General features: G+C 36.0%; 2 protein-coding genes across 2 annotated transcripts in view; one reads left to right on the top strand and one right to left on the bottom strand.

The window, feature by feature from the left end:
- LOC137400370 (uncharacterized) overlaps positions 1 to 14,300 on the top strand; it is a 22,368-nt gene extending 8,068 nt beyond the window's left edge. The window contains exons 4-11 of the mRNA XM_068086699.1: positions 2,739 to 2,887; positions 7,022 to 7,211; positions 7,968 to 8,112; positions 8,573 to 8,721; positions 11,950 to 12,053; positions 13,104 to 13,245; positions 13,371 to 13,450; positions 14,007 to 14,300. Coding sequence (XP_067942800.1) covers positions 2,739 to 2,887; positions 7,022 to 7,211; positions 7,968 to 8,112; positions 8,573 to 8,721; positions 11,950 to 12,053; positions 13,104 to 13,245; positions 13,371 to 13,450; positions 14,007 to 14,300 — 1,253 coding nt within the window. The remainder of the gene's footprint in view (positions 1 to 2,738; positions 2,888 to 7,021; positions 7,212 to 7,967; positions 8,113 to 8,572; positions 8,722 to 11,949; positions 12,054 to 13,103; positions 13,246 to 13,370; positions 13,451 to 14,006) is intronic.
- Positions 13,579 to 20,121, bottom strand: LOC137399560 (phosphatidylinositol N-acetylglucosaminyltransferase subunit H-like). Its single transcript, XM_068085735.1, has 6 exons — positions 19,464 to 20,121; positions 19,244 to 19,322; positions 17,629 to 17,756; positions 16,689 to 16,763; positions 15,097 to 15,181; positions 13,579 to 14,112 (listed from the first exon to the last, which is right to left on the bottom strand). Exons 1-5 carry the CDS (start codon positions 19,680 to 19,682, stop codon positions 15,101 to 15,103), a joined length of 582 nt encoding a protein of 193 aa, XP_067941836.1. The 5' UTR covers positions 19,683 to 20,121; the 3' UTR covers positions 13,579 to 14,112; positions 15,097 to 15,100.

Genomic DNA, 20,121 nt, shown 5'->3' with positions numbered 1-20,121 from the left:
GAAGCACTCTGGAGCAGGCAGCACCCTGTAGCATGCAGTAGGCCTACCCTGTAGTAAGCTGTCACCTTTGTACCTAGCTTTAATATTCTGCTTTGGTCTGCTATGGTAATAACATGTGTGATACCTTGTGGAACTGTCTAAAACTCTATAGTACTCAGTAGTACCTTCTGGTACGTTGTAGAATTCTGCAATATTTCTATTAATCTGTAATATTAACCTGCGACACCTGTACTTTTTAGCATGCTGCAATGCTTGCACTACCTGGCAGCATACCGCAGCACTCTTAAGTCATTGTTTATATTTTAAAGTACTTTCCAGTCCTTTATGGAATTTAGTTGTTTTATACCATTTTTCTCTGAGTTGGTCCTACTGCCCACTGTTGTGACTCGCATACCATTCGGTTTGGGTCACCTTTTTTAGCCAATGAAATCCGACAATGATATCCATTCCATTTTCATCGCTTATCACTGTAAACACAAATGACAGTCATTATATCTGTTATTGCTACATGCCATGTATATGTATGTGTGTATATCTGTTATTGCTACGTACCATGTATATGTATGCATGTATATCTGTTATTGCTACATGCCATGTATATGTATGTGTGTATGCCTGTTATTGCTACATGCCATGTATATGTATGTGTGTATATCTGTTATTGCTACATGCCATGTATATGTATGCGTGTATATCTGTTATTGCTACATGCCATGTATATGTATGTGTGTGTGTCTGTTATTGCTACATGCCATGTATATGTATGCGTGTATGTCTGTTATTGCTACATGCCATGTATATGTACGTATGTGTGTATATCTGTTATTGCTACATGCCATGTATATGTGTGCGTGTATATCTGTTATTGCTACATGCCATGTATATGTATGCGTGTATGTCTGTTATTGCTACATGCCATGTATATGTATGTGTGTATATCTGTTATTGCTACATACCATGTATATGTATGTGTGTATATCTGTTATTGCTACATGCCATGTATATGTATGCGTGTATGTCTGTTATTGCTACATGCCATGTATATGTATGTGTGTATATCTGTTATTGCTACATACCATGTATATGTATGTGTGTATATCTGTTATTGCTACATGCCATGTATATGTATGCGTGTATATCTGTTATTGCTACATGCCATGTATATGTATGCGTGTATATCTTTTTATTTTATTGCTATTTTAACTGATCCTTTAGGAGAAAAGAATATACCTTCATTATGCTTGTATTTTTGCTGCTATTGAGAGATATGATTGGTCAACTTCATGTTGTATTCCATCAATCACTGCCATCAAAATCAGACAAACATAGTATAGACAAATAAAGTATGTTTCTCCTTTAAGCTGTAGGCCTTGTTCACTTATGGTAGTTATTAAACTGCACTTTTGAAGCCTTGCGGATACAGTTCAGCCTCGGTTTTTCACTCCGATCTGTTCTAGAAGTCTGTGCAGTAAACAAATTAGTATATTGCATAGTCTTAGTTACCTTTCAAGACTATAAAACTTTCAAGATTATACTGGCAATTTGATTGGGTTCAATGGCAGTATCCCTGCTTGCTTGATAGACCATTGCAAGAATTTAATAAAAAAACTTGAGTCACTTTTTCTTATCAAATGTATGCTCCATACTAACTGGCCATATGTGACAGTCGTATATTTTCAAGGAACAAGTACAAAACTGGCTAGAATTGAGTTGTACTATTTGCAGTCTGGTAAATGCGTATCTATGAAAAGCATAGACCTATTAACTATGAAGAATGTGGCTATTTAAGTAGGACACAATGCTGAGCTGTGATGCATTAGATTGCCCATCTAGTATAGTTAATAGGTCTATAGTGAAAAGAGTCAGGTCAGCGGATTTGCCTCTCATGCATGACATATACAAACATTCTGTTGGTGACCAAAAATACATAAAACAGGCCAAGACCTGGTAAAATAGACCAACATTTTACCAGCAGGTGAAAGTAAAGCAAATGTTTAAAAATAAGACACACAGAGGATAAACTACACTTGGTGTTAGTTTAGTTAGCCTATATTGAGCTCTCTTGGTCTAGTTAACTAGATACACAAAAGCGATAAAAGGAAAAAATTTGTTTCTACTGAAGTGTGAGCACATAATTTCCTATTCAAAATCTTTTTTGAATCGAAAAGTGGAAAATCAGTAAAGAAATCCTGAACTATTTTTGAAGCAATGTTTGATGGTAACATAAGGTACAGGGCAGATAGTTAGTATCCAGTCGCAGTTTGCTCTGAGATGATCTGTTTTACATGTAAATATGCGCAAGAAACAAACTGATAACCTTTGGGAATTCTGCTATGAAAACAACACCATTCATTACCTAAATGCTGCCACAAAGTTGAAGCGAACTTTAAAATAATAGCTCTTGAAAAGAAATCTCTGGAGAGTTTGACGCATCTGTAATAAGGCATCTAGAGTGAACCAGTCACGATCAAGCACTGCATGACTACAACATTGAAACATTCAGTCAACAAAACTGAGCAAGATAATAAATAAGTAAAACTTATCTGTTAGAGTAACATTAAATATCTTCTGCGAGTCGGAGATTATATTTGAGGAGTCATACATTTCATTCTAAAGCTGCTAACTCGGTTTTAAATGGTGGCTATAATATTTAATTTTCATCTTTACCGACGATAAGTAATGCTACACTTACTATGCCTTCACGTTGCCTCTCTTGTAACGTCCTTTGGCAACTTTAGTTTCAGAGATTGTTATGGACAAGCATACCAGCGATGCAAGAGCTAAAGAAACACTCGGCATGATGCCTAAACCTGTCTCAGGACAGTCTGGTGGAGTGGAAGAAGGGTGTACTTCAGCAGATATAAGCAGCCTCTCTTACAACACTGTGGTATGTGTATTAGTAGTATTTGTTTAGTGGTTGTGGTACAGTAGTGGTATGGTGTGTTGAGTGGTTGCGTTGCAATGGGTGTAAGGTAAGTTCAGTGGTTGCAGTAGTAGTTATGAGGTTGTTGCGCAGCTGTTGTAGTGGTAGTGTGATACATTAAGCAGTTATGGCACAGTGATTGTTTGAACATACTCGTGTTTGTGGAGAGATCTTTTGTAAACATTTTAAAACAAATCTTTTAGGTCAGATGAATGATACGTAGGTTTCCTTATTTTTAAAATGTTATTAATATGCTAATATATTGATTAGCTATAGGCCAACCAAATCATATGTAGCTCCCTAGAGTTTTATGCTTCAGCTGTTGGCTTGTTCAACAGTTGTTGTTTATAAGGATGCTTTACACTGCTGACCTGCTGACCCGTGGAGTGCTAAAGATGGTTTATAGAACTAAATGCCAGAATCGCAAAGCTATTGGGACCATAATTAGTAAAAACAGGTGGTCTTTCAAAAAGTGCAACGGCATGTCATTAAGGTGACAAACAACCTCTGTATTATATTATTTTCTTTTTTGTTTTCTTTATTGACTACCACTACATTCCAAACACCTAATGGTGCATTCCTGGCGTCTGGCAGGCTCTACCAACCTGTTTTATTGACTACCACTACATTCCAAACACCTAATGGTGCATTCCTGGCGTCTGGCAGGCTCTACCAACCTGTTTTATTGACTACCACTACATTCCAAACACCTAATGGTGCATTCCTGGCGTCTGGCAGGCTCTACCAACCTGTTTTATTGACTACCACTACATTCCAAACACCTAATGGTGCATTCCTGGCGTCTGGCAGGCTCTACCAACCTGTTTTATTGACTACCACTACATTCCAAACACCTAATGGTGCATTCCTGGCGTCTGGCAGGCTCTACCAACCTGTTTTATTGACTACCACTACATTCCAAACACCTAATGGTGCATTCCTGGCGTCTGGCAGGCTCTACCAACCTGTTTTATTGACTACCACTACATTCCAAACACCTAATGGTGCATTCCTGGCGTCTGGCAGGCTCTACCAACCTGTTTTATTGACTACCACTACATTCCAAACACCTAATGGTGCATTCCTGGCGTCTGGCAGGCTCTACCAACCTGTTTTATTGACAAGTTTTCTCTCCTGAAAGCACATACATCAGCACAACCATCTCATATGATCGCATCTCAAATTTGTCTGGTATCTCAGTTCAAATATTGGCTCGAAATTTTCCTCGTATCCCAAATTCATCAATATATGTCAATATATTTCTGTAATATCTTGAAGTTCAACAAGATACACTCAAGTACCAAATATTTGCTAGACAGTTTGCTTAGGAATTGAGGTCAACAATAAAACATATCCATACAAACTTCTACAGGCCATACATAAGTTCAACTTCGGGGCCAAATTGAAAGTATTTTGAAGGCCATTTTGAAAGTATTGCTAAGTATGTATATAGTGAGAACTGCTAATTTACAAAGGAGGACGCTATGAGTTGACTGTAGTACAGTTTGAAAGCTAATCTCTTAGAATTTTTGACGCAACTTGTAAAAGTTGTAGTCTTGTTTTATCGACGCACTGCTGTACACTTCTGTACCCCATATAAAATTATTAATGTTGGATATCAATGCCCGGATATGGTATTCTAAGGCAGAAATGACTCTTTGGGCTCTTTACCCGGGTTAGGTAACATCTAATAGAATCTTTTCCGAGTAGAAAAGTAGCAGGCGTTACAAAAGTGTATTCCTGTCTGCCTCTCATGTTTTTACAACTGCCGTTGTAATGAAGGTAACTAAAAACAACTTAATAAAATTCCTGTATAAATAAACAAATAAGTACGATTTATGCAATAGGTTAGTGTTGGCTGACCTAAAATGAGGTACAAAAAAGACTGCACAGGTTACCTGGTTTAAACAATTTTGATCTTATTCCAAAACTGCATATTGTCTTAAATTGTTTATTTTATATTATATTTTATATTATTGCCTGGAGCTGATTATTCAATAAAATAATCCTACTGAATGGTGCGCTCAGAACTGCTGGCAGCTTTTAACAATTTGAGGACTCCATGATTCTATGACTTGTATAGCTTCAGTAATAGGGAAACATGTTACCAAATTGTTCCTCTGAATTAAAAAGAATTTAAGCACCATGTATGTTGTTACATGAAAACAACATCTTGCCTTTTTACCAAAGATTCTGACCGATTTTATAGTTTTTTTTCATTAGATATAAGTAAGTCGCTGACTACTGTCAATCTAGGTTAGTCTACCGTTTTACTATTTTAAGATGATTCCATTAAAATACTTTGCACAAGTCATTATTCTAAACCACTGGTTCTGAATTTGGGTTTGGTCAAACCCTACAGGTTTGCTAAGTCGGTCTCAGGGGTTCACTACGGGTCTCTCAAAGGCAAAGCAATTTGCAAGGTCATGTCTTTATGAAGAGATATGTATTGGAATTTGTTGTGTGTTCATTCATGGTATCAGTTTTGTTCTTTGAATGCACTGATGTTAACGCACAATTCACTTTGTGAACCAATAAAACATATACCTATATGTCTTGAATGTAAAAAGAATCAAATTTTATTTTTCAATAAAGAAGGGTTCGGTGAAAGCTCATACGGAACTGGTGGTGCTCAGTACATCAACAAGATTAATAACCACTATTCTAAACACTTAGTCATGGTTCAACCATAAACAGGGGCAGATCTACTGTGGTGCATATGGTGCAAATCCACCACCATAAATATGGCAAAAAATTAAAAAAAAAAGATTTAAAATCCATCAAGAATTGAGTAAATTACAATTCATTTCACTGAGAACTTGCTTTGGGAGGAAATGAACAAAAACGGCCTAGTAGAGTTCGTTATAATGAACCAGTTTAAATAACATTGACCTGAATTTGTTTAGCTTATAAACAAATGAGAGTGGTCCTAATAAACATCTCCAATTGAGCCACAACTTTTTCGAAAGAAGTACTACAAGCAATTTTAAAAGCAAAATGTCTCAAAAGGAAGGTCAAGAACGAACTTTGGATCATTTCTTTCGACGACAAAACAACAATTAAAAAAAGTATGCCCTAATATGTTTGTTTTATAATAGCATCGTTATGTAGCTAATACTATGAAACATTTTTTATGGTAGTTTGCAGAAATGATGGCTAATTTCTGCACAGCCAAACCAAATGGCTGTTGAGGTTTTGTGATTGATTTTGTCTTGATTTTATTTTATTGCACAAATGTTTGTTAACTTTCTGTTTACATGTAATCTTGATATACATAGTATAAGGAACATTATAAAACACCAACTTAATTAATCATATCTAATGTCAATTTTTACCTCTAAACTTGTTGTTTGCTGCACATAAATGATTACACTTTTTTGGGCTAAAACACACCTCTCCTTCATTCTAAGATGCCTAAATTTCAAAAAGTTCCGCTAACGCGGGGCCAGGTAGGGGGGTCGCCCCGCGCACCCCCTCCCACTCTAGATACATTACATAAATTTTTTTTCCTAGAGCCGCCCCTGATATACCGATTGAGTAGGTTCATGAGATAGGGTATAAATAGTTGATCAGTTAGTTTACTTACTAAGTAGCCTCAATCCAGAGCCAAACCGGCTTAAACTGATTCAAAAAGAAGCTACAAACAGCCTTGTTTGTTCAACTAATACAGACTGGGCAATAACCGAACATTAAAAAGTCGGATATTGAAAATTGAGTACTGCACTGCAAAATAATGGCACAAATCTTTCCAAAAGTACATCTAAACACTGACAAAGCAGATAGAAAACTGGCGAGAAAATCAGAAGCGCATTGCTTGGGGCGTCTGTCGCGAGAGCCACCTATCTCTCCAAAATAGTCATTCTCCAGAGAGAGACGCATCAGACAATCATTCGACCCCAAATGTTGTTTGAACAGTTGAAAGTCCAGGGAAGTGAAAACCAAAGAAGCCGGTTGTCTTGACTTGCAACATTAATGTTTTAGACACATGGTCATATAATCTTGTTTCTTCCATATAGAGTGAGAATACACAGCTATGCTGTAGTACCTTCAAGATAGTGCATTTACCAGCCAGTTTAGACTTTCAATATTTGGTTGTAGCCAGAAGAGCTGTATGTTCCACCTTCCGCAATGGAAATAGAAGAGAATATTCCAGAACCGGAACAAGAAGAGCAGCCAGGTACCAGCAGCGATGAGGTGGCAGAAGAAGAAGAGCCTTGTGATTGCGGAGATAATGAAGCGGGAGACATTCGAAACTCTCGCTTTCGAATGGTTGTAAGGGCAACCCCTGGTAGGTTTGAACTCTGGTAGTACAATAAAAGTTTGTAGGCAGTAATAGATAAAACCATACTTGCACTTTTTTAAAATTACAGCAGATGCAGGTGCTGTATCCAAAAATGATTTTCACATTCATATAATTTCAAAGTCTCACGTCCAAGTTTTTTAGCGAAATGTTTTTAAAGACAGTAAAGAACAAAATAACAATATTTAGGTCCACAGGCTAGTGTGTAACTCATGTTTACGTAAAACAACATAGAGGTCATACAACTCAGGCATAAGAATGAAAGGCCTGAATCATCTTCTCATGAACCCAGATGATAGCCTAAAACCCTAGACAAATAGGAAAATGAATGTTTTGCCCGTTAAAAATTGAAATCTTGTTTGAAGAAGATACATGGACTATGAATGATAGAATTTACTTAGAACAAGCTTTTAGGAAATTTAACAGCATCGAGAGAGTTGTTTGATCAGCTCAACTAGTTGTGTTATGTCAGAGGGTTAGGAAGAGACATTAGTTCTTTGTAATACCTAGAGTGTCTTCACTATCCGCTGATACATTGAAAAGCTCTAAATATACTCTTTTATATGACACAAATTTACAATCTATCTTTGAAAATGTAATAGCCTACAGTCTTTTGGAAACAAGTACTATCCAAAACCATTTAAACTTGTTTCAAAGGAGCTGCAGAAAAGATAATCAACTCAATTAAAAGACAAATTCACAGTTATCTTTATGTTGATATGTTATAATTTGTTATCTAATTAGTAAAGGGACAGAAGAAAATGAAATCTTCCAGAGCCCAAAGTAGCAACAAAAGAACCAAAACACCAGTTAAGCGTGATAAATCACGACAGAAAACTCCAGTCCGAACTAATAGCAGAGCAAGCAATTCTAAAGTTATTTCTCAAAGGTGGGATTTTACATAGAAATATTTGCTTTAGTACTTCAGCAATCGGCATTGTTTTGAAAACATTCTTCCTTTCCTTACTAGGTGCTGCGATAAAGTTAGTAATTGTTAGCGCACTATGGCTTTTATCATCATCCAGTCAGCTTAGGTTGCTGCCGTTATAAATAAGTTACGACCTATGGTAATATATATTTTATGCTTCTTCATCTCACGTGATCTTACTCCATGATCATCAAGGAGATCTAATGCAGAGCAGAGAGTGCCTCACTGAGGACACATATGTCTAGTCTCTGGCTAGGGCAGCGGTGCTGACTCAGAACAGTACTAATGCTGCCTTTCTCTAGCCAGTCTTGAGCTAACAATAACTAAACAATCTCTAGTTTACTAACCTGTATAGTTATTCACTGGCACCAACGAAGTACAAACCATGCACTTTGATCCACCTATTTATTGACCTCTGTAGAGACATGATAAAACCAGAAGGGCAGACTTTGTTTGATCCAGATGCACCAAGGAGACCCCGAACAGCATTCAAGCTTTTTATGAATGAGTTTAGAAGTAAATACGCTATCCAGTATCCGAACATATCCTTCGCTGAGATGACAGATATTGGTAAGACAGCGAGTAGAAACATATATTGGTAAGACAGCATGTAGAAAAGATATTGGTAAGACAGAGTGTGGAAGCATATATTGGTAAGACAGCATGTAGAAGCATATATTGGTAAGGCAGCGTGTAGAAACATATATTGGTTAGGCAACATGTAGAAACATATACTGGTAAGGCAGCATGTAGAAACATATATTGGTAAGGCAGCGTGTAGCAACATATATTGGTAAGGCAGCATGTAGAAACATATATTGGTAAAACAGCATGTAGAAACATATATTGGTAAGACAGCATGTAGAAACATATATTGGTAAGACAGCATGTAGAAATAGATATTGGTAAGGCAGCGTGTAGCAACATATATTGGTAAGGCAACATGTAGAAACATATATTGGTAAGGCAGCATGTAGAAACATATATTGGTAAGGCAGCGTGTAGCAATATATATTGGTAAGGCAGCGTGTAGCAATATATATTGGTAAGGCAGCATGTAGAAACATATATTGGTAAGGCAGCGTGTAGCAACATATATTGGTAAAACAGTGTGTAGAAACATATATTGGTAAGACAGCAGGTAAAAACATATATTGGTAAGGCACCATGTAGAAACATATATTGGTAAGGCAGCATGTAGAAATAGATATTGGTAAGGCAGCGTGTAGCAACATATATTGGTAATGCAGCATGTAGAAACAGATATTGATAAGGCAACATGTAGAAACATATATTGGTAAGACAGCATGTAGAAACATATATCGGTAAGACAGCATGTACAAGCATATATTGGTAAGGCAGCATGTAGAAACATATATTGGTAAGGCAGCGTGTAGCAACATATATTGGTAAGGCAGCATGTAGAAACATATATTGGTAAGGCAGCATGTAGAAACATATATTGGTAAGACAGCATGTAGAAACATATATTGGTAAGACAGCATGTAGAAATATATATTGGTAAGACAGCGTGTAGCAACATATATTGGTAAGACAGCGTGTAGCAACATATATTGGTAAGACAGCGTGTAGCAACATATATTGGTAAAACAGCGTGTAGAAACATACATTGGTAAGCCAGCATGTAGAAACATATATTGGTAAGACAGCATGTACAAGCATATATTGGTAAGACAGCATGTAGAAATATATATTGGTAAGACAGCGTGTAGCAATATATATTGGTAAGGCAGCATGTAGAAACATATATTGGTAAGACAGCATGTACAAGCATATATTGGTAAGGCACCATGTAGAAATATATATTGGTAAGACAGCGTGTAGCAACATATATTGGTAAGACAGCATGTAGAAATAGATATTGGTAAGACAGCGTGTAGCAACATATATTGGTAAAACAGCGTGTAGAAACATACATTGGTAAGCCAGCAGGTAGAAACATATATTGGTAAGGCAGCGTGTAGCAATATATATTGGTAAGGCAGCGTGTAGCAATATATATTGGTAAGGCAGCATGTAGAAACATATATTGGTAAGGCAGCGTGTAGCAACATATATTGGTAAAACAGTGTGTAGAAACATATATTGGTAAGACAGCAGGTAAAAACATATATTGGTAAGGCAGCATGTAGAAATAGATATTGGTAAGGCAGCGTGTAGCAACATATATTGGTAATGCAGCATGTAGAAACAGATATTGATAAGGCAACATGTAGAAACATATATTGGTAAGACAGCATGTAGAAACATATATTGGTAAGACAGCATGTAGAAACATATATAGGTAAGGCAGCATGTAGAAATAGATATTGGTAAGGCAGCGTGTAGCAACATATATTGGTAAGGCAGCATGTAGAAACATATATTGATAAGGCAACATGTAGAAACATATATTGGTAAGGCAGCGTGTAGAAACATATATTGGTAAGACAGCATGTAGAAACATATATTGGTAAGGCAACATGTAGAAACATATATTGGTAAGACAGCATGTAGAAACATATATTGGTAAGACAGCATGTAGAAACATATATAGGTAAGGCAGCATGTAGGAATAGATATTGGTAAGGCAGCGTGTAGCAACATATATTGGTAATGCAGCATGTAGAAACAGATATTGATAAGGCAACATGTAGAAACATATATTGGTAAGACAGCATGTAGAAACATATATCGGTAAGACAGCATGTACAAGCATATATTGGTAAGGCAGCATGTAGAAATAGATATTGGTAAGGCAGCGTGTAGCAACATATATTGGTAAGGCAGCATGTAGAAACAGATATTGATAAGGCAACATGTAAAAACATATATTGGTAAGACAGCATGTAGAAACATATATTGGTAAGACAGCATGTACAAGCATATATTGGTAAGGCACCATGTAGAAACATATATTGGTAAGGCAGCGTGTAGCAACATATATTGGTAAGGCAGCGTGTAGAAACATATATTGGTAAGGCAGCATGTGAAAACAAAATTTTTTTATGGCAGAATGAAATCTAAAGCAAAATCTTGTGAGTCCTTAGCAGATAGTAATTGCAGATAGAAGTCACTATGGTTAGGGTCACTGGTTTATTGCCGTTAGGTATTGGTCTACATTTACATAGTGAGTAGAAATACATCATTGGCGCTTTGATGGATGTATCAGGCATTTGTATCAATTTAACCTTATTGAGCTGCAAATTACTAACAGCTTGTGCTTATATAGAGGAAGTGATTACATGTGTGGAAATACAACGGAAAGCTGAATGTTCACATTTTACAAATTAAATTGCCATGCAAATGTCTTTCTAATTTTTTAGATCAAACTCGTTGGTATCAAGCTAATGTATTACATTGAATATTTTACTGATTGCATAATTATCTCTTTTGACCGACAAATGATTGTAGCTAAGGAGCTATGTGTAGGTACTAAATTGTCAAATCAACAGACCCCTCGAGCATGCTTAAATACCATATTGATGCCACTGCAGTTTTAACTGGCCCTACCTGCAGTACACTTGTGATTCTCCTTCTCGCCCGCCTAGCTTCAATACGAGCTAAAACTAACCACAACAATAAGTTCACTTTATGACCTCATAAATAGTGGTTGTATTTAGCCTTCTTTTTATTGACATCCACCTGCAGCATAATGGCATAGGTAATGTAATGATGGAGTGTTGTCAAATCCTAGTCTGATAAACACATTATTAGATAGAGAATAGAACAACGACTTTATCACTCTATAGTAATAAAGTCGTTGATACTCTTAATAAACGGCTCTCAATCATACAGGGGCCGAGGTTTGGAGAGATATGCCAACAGATAAAAAGGCCGAGTTCCAAGCGTCTGCTAAAAAGCTCCAAGACGATTACCTAGAGCAGGTGAAGGAGTACAGGGTAGGTTTGAAATTCCTTTATTAGTATCTTGTTGAGACTCTTGCAATAAATCAATTGAGATCAATTGCAATAAAACCAATTAAATTTAATCTCTATTTAAATTCTGTCAAGAAATGCAGAGACAACCAATAAAACGTGAATACGATAAACAATACCAACCTGTTTGAAATTATGCATGAACTTTCTAAACAAGATGTTTTATCACAACAACCTTTTCTACCAACCATCTACAGTGGTTCTTAGCATGGGTTTGATCGAACCCTATGAGAGCACAAGTCAGTCTCAGGGGTTTGCTGAAGGTCTCTCAAAGACAACAGTAGATGTCACAGCATTAACAAGGTCATGTATTTATGAAAAAAATATGTTATTTGTTGTCAGTTCATGCATTGTTTTAGTTTTGTTCTTTGTACACAGTGATGTCAATGCACAGTTCATTTTGTGCATCAGTGAACCGTACATCTATGTATTGAATATAACAAAAACGGCATTCTAATTTTTAATAAAAAAAGGTTCGGTGAAAGCACATATAAAACTGGTGGGGTTCAGTGCGTTCAGCAAGGTTAACAACCAATGGTCTACAGGGATAATCCGGAATAATCCGTGTCCTTACGCATAATAAAAGCCTTACCATATACAGTACTTTTACCATTACGAGTTTCAATAAATCGGTTACAATTACGCAAGCTTACAAGCATTTTAACATCTCGTAGAATCTGACAGACTGCAGAGAAACTTAAGGCGTAGCTAAAGAAAATTGATCCTTTTTGCTGCGATAAAAATAATTCAAAAACCATTTTAAATCCAAGCAACAATGTCAAGTGTCATAAGCTCTAATAAGCAGGTTTTGGTAGCCTCTAATCAACCTGACACCTGATCCAATTCCTTGGATACGGCTTATGGCAGCCAGCTAGCTCAGGATGTGTAACAGCCTGCCATGCGTAGCCATAAGTTAAAAATAATCTTGTCTGCTAATTTCCTCATAGCCCATAATTAATGCAATGCGGTCTTCTTACGCGTCCAATGACCTACGCAGTAGCTCTATGTTTCTAGAGCAAGAAACAAGAGGAAAAGCTAACGAAACCAAAGACCGCTTATCAAATATTCATGAGTGACTATCTCAACAAGGAGTATGAAAAAAGGAAAAACCTAAAGGCTCAGTCACGGCTTTCACGACAAGACTTATTTATGAGAGGTAGGAAGTAGTCCCCTCAGAGGCGACATATATGCCCTCTAATCATATGCCATTCAATTCGAAGGTGAATAATTGACGATCTATGAATTTATAGCCAAAATGTGAATGGCTGCATAAAATTGTAGGTGTTAGAAAATGGAACAGATTAACAAAAACTCAAAAGAGGCCCTATGAGGAGCAGTCAAGAGCTAGCAAGAGCTCCCATGTGAGTCAAGTTCATTAAGCTATCAGCTTTATACTGGACTGTATTTGTATTTCTTTATATTGCTTCTAGAAAAACAGAACCAAGAAATTGAAAAGCTTTTTTCTAATACAAGTATTATGTACATGTATATTATATACAATATGTATATTATATATCATGCATAATATTATATATAATAGGCCCATGTATTATATAATACAATCAAATATTATATAATATGTTACTATATTATATAATAACATATTATATAACATATTATATTATATATAATGATATGTTAATAATAATTAGGAATATTACATTAATCAACTATTCCTAGTTGATAATTATAACTAACCTAGGCAGCTAATCAACAGATAAATGACACTATACATTTATTTAACTATAGCAGATACCTTATCACATACATTCAGCTGTTTAAGTCAATCTAACCATCTGGACCAGATAGCTGATATATAGAGCTATAAAAACGATGTTCATTATTAAACAGTTTGATGTCTCTTAGCCAGACATGGAACAGATACTAATTGACAAGGTATAGTCTCTGTGCTTGTAGCCTCAGAAGTCAACCATTCCTGCTGTTCCTCTGCCAGAACCAGTTGTACAAATACCCACTCAGTCTGTGCCATCTTCTTCTACCCAGCAAACTCTGCCATCCAGCCCTGCAACACCCAGCGCAATCAGCGACGAACCGAAGAGTACCAAACCGAATAACGCACCGGTAGTAAAGTCATCAAAAGCACCAGCTAAAAAACTTAAACGCATCGAGTTTAGTGAGGAAGATGAGGTGGCACAATTTAGGCCAGATGATACTATTGAAACCTGGTATCAAGCTTCCAAGGTCAACTAAAGGTGACCATAGGCATCCTGCCGACTAGATTGACATCAGCTAGACTGAACTGTAATTATTTTCGTTTCGTAGAGTGCAATTTTCTTTTTTGTTAACTTTTTGTTTTTTTTGAAAAAGTTTTAAAATTGAATAATAAAAAGCAATATCATATTTAACAACCTAGACGCGTAAGTGGTTTGAGCCGTCTCCTCATGAATCACTAGAATAGCCTAAAATCCTGACCAAATATGAAAGTGAATTAGCCTTGCATTGTTTTATCCGATTGGAAGTTAGATGCATCTTGCTTGACCCAAACATGAAGAACATAGATGTAAGTTTGTGTGGAATGAATCGGTAAGAAGTTACGAGATAGTTAGATAGAATTGGATAATCTACTCCGCTTGCTGTCACTATTATGTATCAACGCTAGGAGACCTTACTCCTGTGTGATACCGAGGTTACATAGGCTAATTACTACAATAAATAAATGCTCTAAATGCCCTCCTTTTTAATGACAAAAGCTCGTAAAAACATGAAAATGTTATAAATTAATTATAGAGATGCCCTCATCCTTAACGCTGCAAGAAAGTGAGAGACCTACAATATAAACATTGTTCATGGAAATTATACAGCTCTAAAGAGTAACCAAAATGAATTTTGACAGATTAGCAAAAAATAAAAGTACACATATGATTTCCATCTTTTTGACTGTGTAATCTCATTGCAGAGGAGCTCATTTTCCGACATAAATCTGTGAACCCATTAAAACTGGGATAAACAGCAATTCGGGAAACCAAAGAATTTGAGTTATAATCACCTGCTCAAGATGGCCGCGGGTAGACCATGGTATCATTCATAGCTGTATAGAGCAACTGCAGCACGGCAAGTCTGGGTCTAGAACTCTGCAATATTAAATATGCAGGCGAAACTAGCCTAAAAGTAGGAGTTGTGCTTTCTATTATTGAGAAACAATTCGCTAAAGCTTGATGCTTTTTTGCGACTTGATACTCTTTTGGGTTTTGCGACATCAGGGAGGCAGAGATAACTAGGAGGTATAATCATACAAGACCAAAATTGAAGGGAAATATAACAAGTTGAACTAGTTCAATATTTTAGTGAGTGTACTACAGACATTTAATTAAAAGCCTGAACAATAAAATTGTGATGAAATTTCAAAATTGATTCAAAGATAGAATTAATTATAAAGGTTTCGTTACTTTTACTTTTTTTGTAACCCAAAAACATGTGTAAATGTTAACTATAAACACACTCTAATACTTGCATACCAAATACTCGCTCTGAAACCAGCTACATATAATGCTTAGACAGCGTCTATAAGATGAGCTAATCACATATACAGGGTTCTTTTGGGAAACAGAGAAGTTACTTATACAAAAGTGTGCATCAACTTACTTGGGTATATCCTGAAAACAGGAAAGACCTGAAAACTACCAAAGTTTCAAATGCATGATTAACCTGATGCAGTGTTATTATTGAACCAATTTTTACAAATACTTTTGTTTAAATCCCCCTGACCAGAAAGACTTACAGCGTCTCTATCCCATGTACAGAGTAGAATTATGTGTTATGGGAACAAGCTACACCGACAGGCCATGTTTCAAAACATCGAACATTATTCTGGCACACTGGTTTCATTCCAACACCTGGCGTACATACTCTGTTATGCAGTAGGCCTATCACTCTAAAGTAAACCAACATTTCTGATTGGGTAACAAGCGCTATTATAGCTTGCTGGAAATGACACTCGGAAGCATTTCAAGATAGTTGTTGAATTTTTTTGATGAATTAATACCAAAACAATTTAATTAATAAAGCCTACTTTCTTGTATCTTAGGGCAAGTTGTCCCACTATTCAAGTTGACTATTTGTAAATACCATGTGCGTAATTTGTGAGATATTATTTAATGGTTGTGGATTTGTCCTTCCTAAAACAAATAAGTTTGACAAGTGTTGACAACTCCTTATCTCCATACATATTATACATGTATATGTGCTGAGATTAGGATACCGTGTGTTTGAACAATGTTTTGTGCAACTAACGGTGTCCATATACAAATGTATTAAATGAACTAGAATCATTCTACTAATCATAAATAAAAACAAAATGAATACAGTTAACTTATCCCAACAACTAGCTCAGTAACAAATGGTGTAAGTTGTATCCGAGGACTCCTGTATATACACATACTTTATGTGCAAGATGAGGTGGCAACAGTCAAAAGATTTGTCAGCATAAAACATTTAAGTACTAGATATACCGTAAAACCTCTAATTGAACGCTATGGCGCTCTATTTTTCAAACCTTCTCTCGTAGTGGCAGCCAAATAGAGGTGGCGGTCAATTATAGGTTTTACAGTATATATACATGTATGTATGTTTTATTCCTACCAAGAATAGGGGACAAAGTTTGGTGAGCTTTTTCTCTTTCTGTATCACTATAGCCAGATAGTAGAAGATTTGGTGCTACAAGCAGAAGTAAAACAAAATATGTACATGTATTTGCACTCCTACACACCCTTGGATGTACATGTACACACATCCTTACGCACCCTTGTATGTACATGTAAACATATCCTTACACACTCTTGGATGTACATGTACACACATACTTACACACCCTTGTATGTACATGTAAACATATCCTTACGCACTCTTAGATGTACATGTACACATGTCCTTACACACCCTTGTATGTATATGTAAACATATCCTTACACACCCTTGTATGTACATGTACACACATCCTTACACGCCCTTGTATGTACATGTAAACATATCCTTACGCACTCTTGGATGTACATGTACACACGTCCTTACACACCCTTGTATGTACATGTACACACGTCCTTACACACCCTTGTATGTACATGTAAACATATCCTTACACACTCTTGTATGTACATGTAAACATATCCTTACACACTCTTGTATGTACATGTACACACATCCTTACACACCCTTGTATGTACATGTACACACATCCTTACACACTCTTGTATGTACATGTAAACATATCCTTACGCACTCTTGGATGTACATGTACACACGTCCTTACACACCCTTGTATGTACATGTAAACATATCCTTACACACCCTTGTATGTACATGTACACACGTCCTTACGCACTCTTGTATGTACATGTGAACATATCCTTACGCATCCTTGGATGTAAATATACAAGCGTCCTAAACACTAGCATGTTCATACAAAATGATACCAGTCAGTTATAGGCCTCCATTTGGCAAATGAGCTGAATATTTTGTAATGTGGTTTGTGCACTATTTGTAACGTGTACTCATTATGTTACAACAGATGCTATGAACTAACCATAGAAATGCCCTCATTGATGACAATGCTGTGTATTTGATGAGCGGGGAAGAACTGATGGAATTTGCTGCCCATCGAATACTCCCTAGTCACCTGGACTCCGTAAGTCCTCACCACTAGTACTGACTCTTTGGAACAGAAAGTTGAAGGATTAGCTAAAGTTTTCCATGTTAAAACCACTACTATACGTGCAATGCCCATCCTCATTTGATTCACAAGCAATAATTGCATCATATTCCTGTTCTTAAATAAATTTTAAGAAGAATTGTTCAAATCCCAGTATGTATCCCAGGATTGGCATGAAAAATATAAGAATTTGATTTTTTTCTGGGTAAAAATCATGATTTTTATGATTTCTTTTATAACTTTAAAAAAATCAGTGTTTCTTGACAAACAATATTGTTTTGATATGTGTGTAACAAATCTGTAAAGACTCCTCTGGTCTGAATTAGCAAATGTGATGGAGACAATTGACTGCATGTGCAGTACAATGCTACAAATGCTACAGAAGGACTGTTGAAGCTAGGACTTGTAAGTTAACTCAGTAAACCTCAAAGCATGATCAATTGTAAGGTTGTAACTATAACTGGTAAAATTTTCCCTCACAACTCTGTTGACTAAATGACATTATGATATCAAAGTCTTAACTGCAATCAGCTCAAGTGCGAACAAGTGCAAAGTATTCTCCACTTTTGATTTCGTTCATTCAAAATTAAGAAACCACCCAGGTACTGAAAAACCAGCGAACTGATATGTACATTTCCGATGATTAACACATCGATCACACCAAGAAAAAAGGTGCTTGAATATTTCATGGTACCTTTTCATTTGAAACTGCTAATAGCTCTACTTCACTCACTTACATGAAGTTTAAAAATTATGATTTTATATGGCTGTTGAATGAAAGAAATATAAGAAATTGTCCAACTAAGGTATGGATGTTGCTAATACTGAAAAGTAGGTTCCCATCGGCATCCTGATGAGCGGTGCAATTCACAGACAGTTTACAAAAGCAGAAATGAGAAAAAACTTAAATTTATCAAAACTTGATTTAGATCAAATAAATGCAATTCTCATTTGAAAAACCTTGATTTTTTCAAAAGTATGTGGAATAATGTATGAGAATTTTCCCGTGAGACATCGTACCGTGAGAAACATATGACATACAAGTATATTGATTTATAGAGTCTCTCTAGACATTAAAAAATAATTATTTATACTTATTTCATTTCTGAGTTTACATCTGAATCCGAGCACTTTGTTTAGTTAAAACATAAAACTACCTGCTCAGCTATGTATCGTAAACATGTCTGAACGTGTCTAAACATGCCTAAAATATAGTTTTCTTCATTTTGTATGTAGCCTGAAGATAGATCTCACCAGTCTTACCAAAATTGATTAAGCAGACATTGAATAGCTTTAGGCAACTAACGACTCAAAAAAGAATGACACATGTAGGCTAAAATTGGAGTATGAATGATAAATACAATTCTGACAACTCCAATCATATACATAGGACATAGTTAAAAGAAGTAAAATAACAAACTTTCCTGTTAAAGTAGGAATAATGCATTATATCCAATAAAAGTAAAAGCTCAACTTGGAATAACCTTACCCCGATAAACATGATGGGCCTGGAGAATCCTTAGACCAACAATCGCTGCCCCAATAAATGCAAGATGAGCCAGCACTCTCTACAATTTGTATGCATCTAAATAAATCCATACTGTTCTGGTAATAATTCGAGACCAAAGTAACAGTATAGAAAGGTGTAAAGGCAAAACATGTTATAAGGTATTTGATTTCAGCAATTAATAGCAGCAATAGGAACCAACCTGAGGAGCTAGCAGTTGTTTGGAGTACACTGCATCCGTCATCCAAATAATGTAAGAGGTCAAACATAGTAATAGAACAGCTTTTCCAAAATTACAAAATAGGAGAGAGCTAATGGTGAGTTTAGCTCGTCGTATAGAATACTCACAACAATCGTCAGAATATGCTTTTGTCTCTATACACCAACCACTTAAATTGCACTGTTTGCATTTTTGTTCCATTCCTTATAACAAAAACAAAAATAATTGTCGGTATCGATAGTATCTGCACATTCAAAACTTTAGAGGCGCCACAATAAGAGGCTTTCTTATTTCAAGTTTTAGATAATACTTTGCAAATGATCGTGTGGGAGTTATAATCATATACGAATCAAATACCATTATTGATAATTTATTGTTTATTCATAAAGTTCAAAACTAGTGTCCAAAGCAGTCTTTTGCAAATTGAATGAAATTCAATAAGTTTATGATTACGCGATGAGCGACAATGGTAGTTTTGGCTAGGTTATACAAAAAAATCAATTAGTGACTAAGTACTTTTTACTAATAGCCGCACTCTGGATTAAAACTTGAGAATAGCAATATGTAAACATATACGACTGTAATTCTTGCTCATGAAGTGGGTTATTGATTCTACTTTAAACCAATATCCAAAACTATT

The sequence above is a fragment of the Watersipora subatra genome, chromosome 7 (assembly GCF_963576615.1).
Source record: "Watersipora subatra chromosome 7, tzWatSuba1.1, whole genome shotgun sequence".
NCBI classification, from domain to species: Eukaryota; Metazoa; Bryozoa; class Gymnolaemata; order Cheilostomatida; family Watersiporidae; genus Watersipora; species Watersipora subatra.
This window is presented reverse-complemented; position numbering and strand designations above follow the sequence as displayed.

Coding starts and splice junctions, on each gene's coding strand:
- LOC137399560 (XM_068085735.1), bottom strand. CDS start 19,682: ATGGAACAAAAATGCAAACAGTGCAATTTAAGTGGTTGGTGTATAGAG. Junction 19,323..19,463: donor AACAACTGCTAGCTCCTCAG/GTTGGTTCCTAT, acceptor TACAAATTGTAG/AGAGTGCTGGCTCATCTTGC. Junction 17,757..19,243: donor GGCCCATCATGTTTATCGGG/GTAAGGTTATTC, acceptor TCTGTTCCAAAG/AGTCAGTACTAGTGGTGAGG.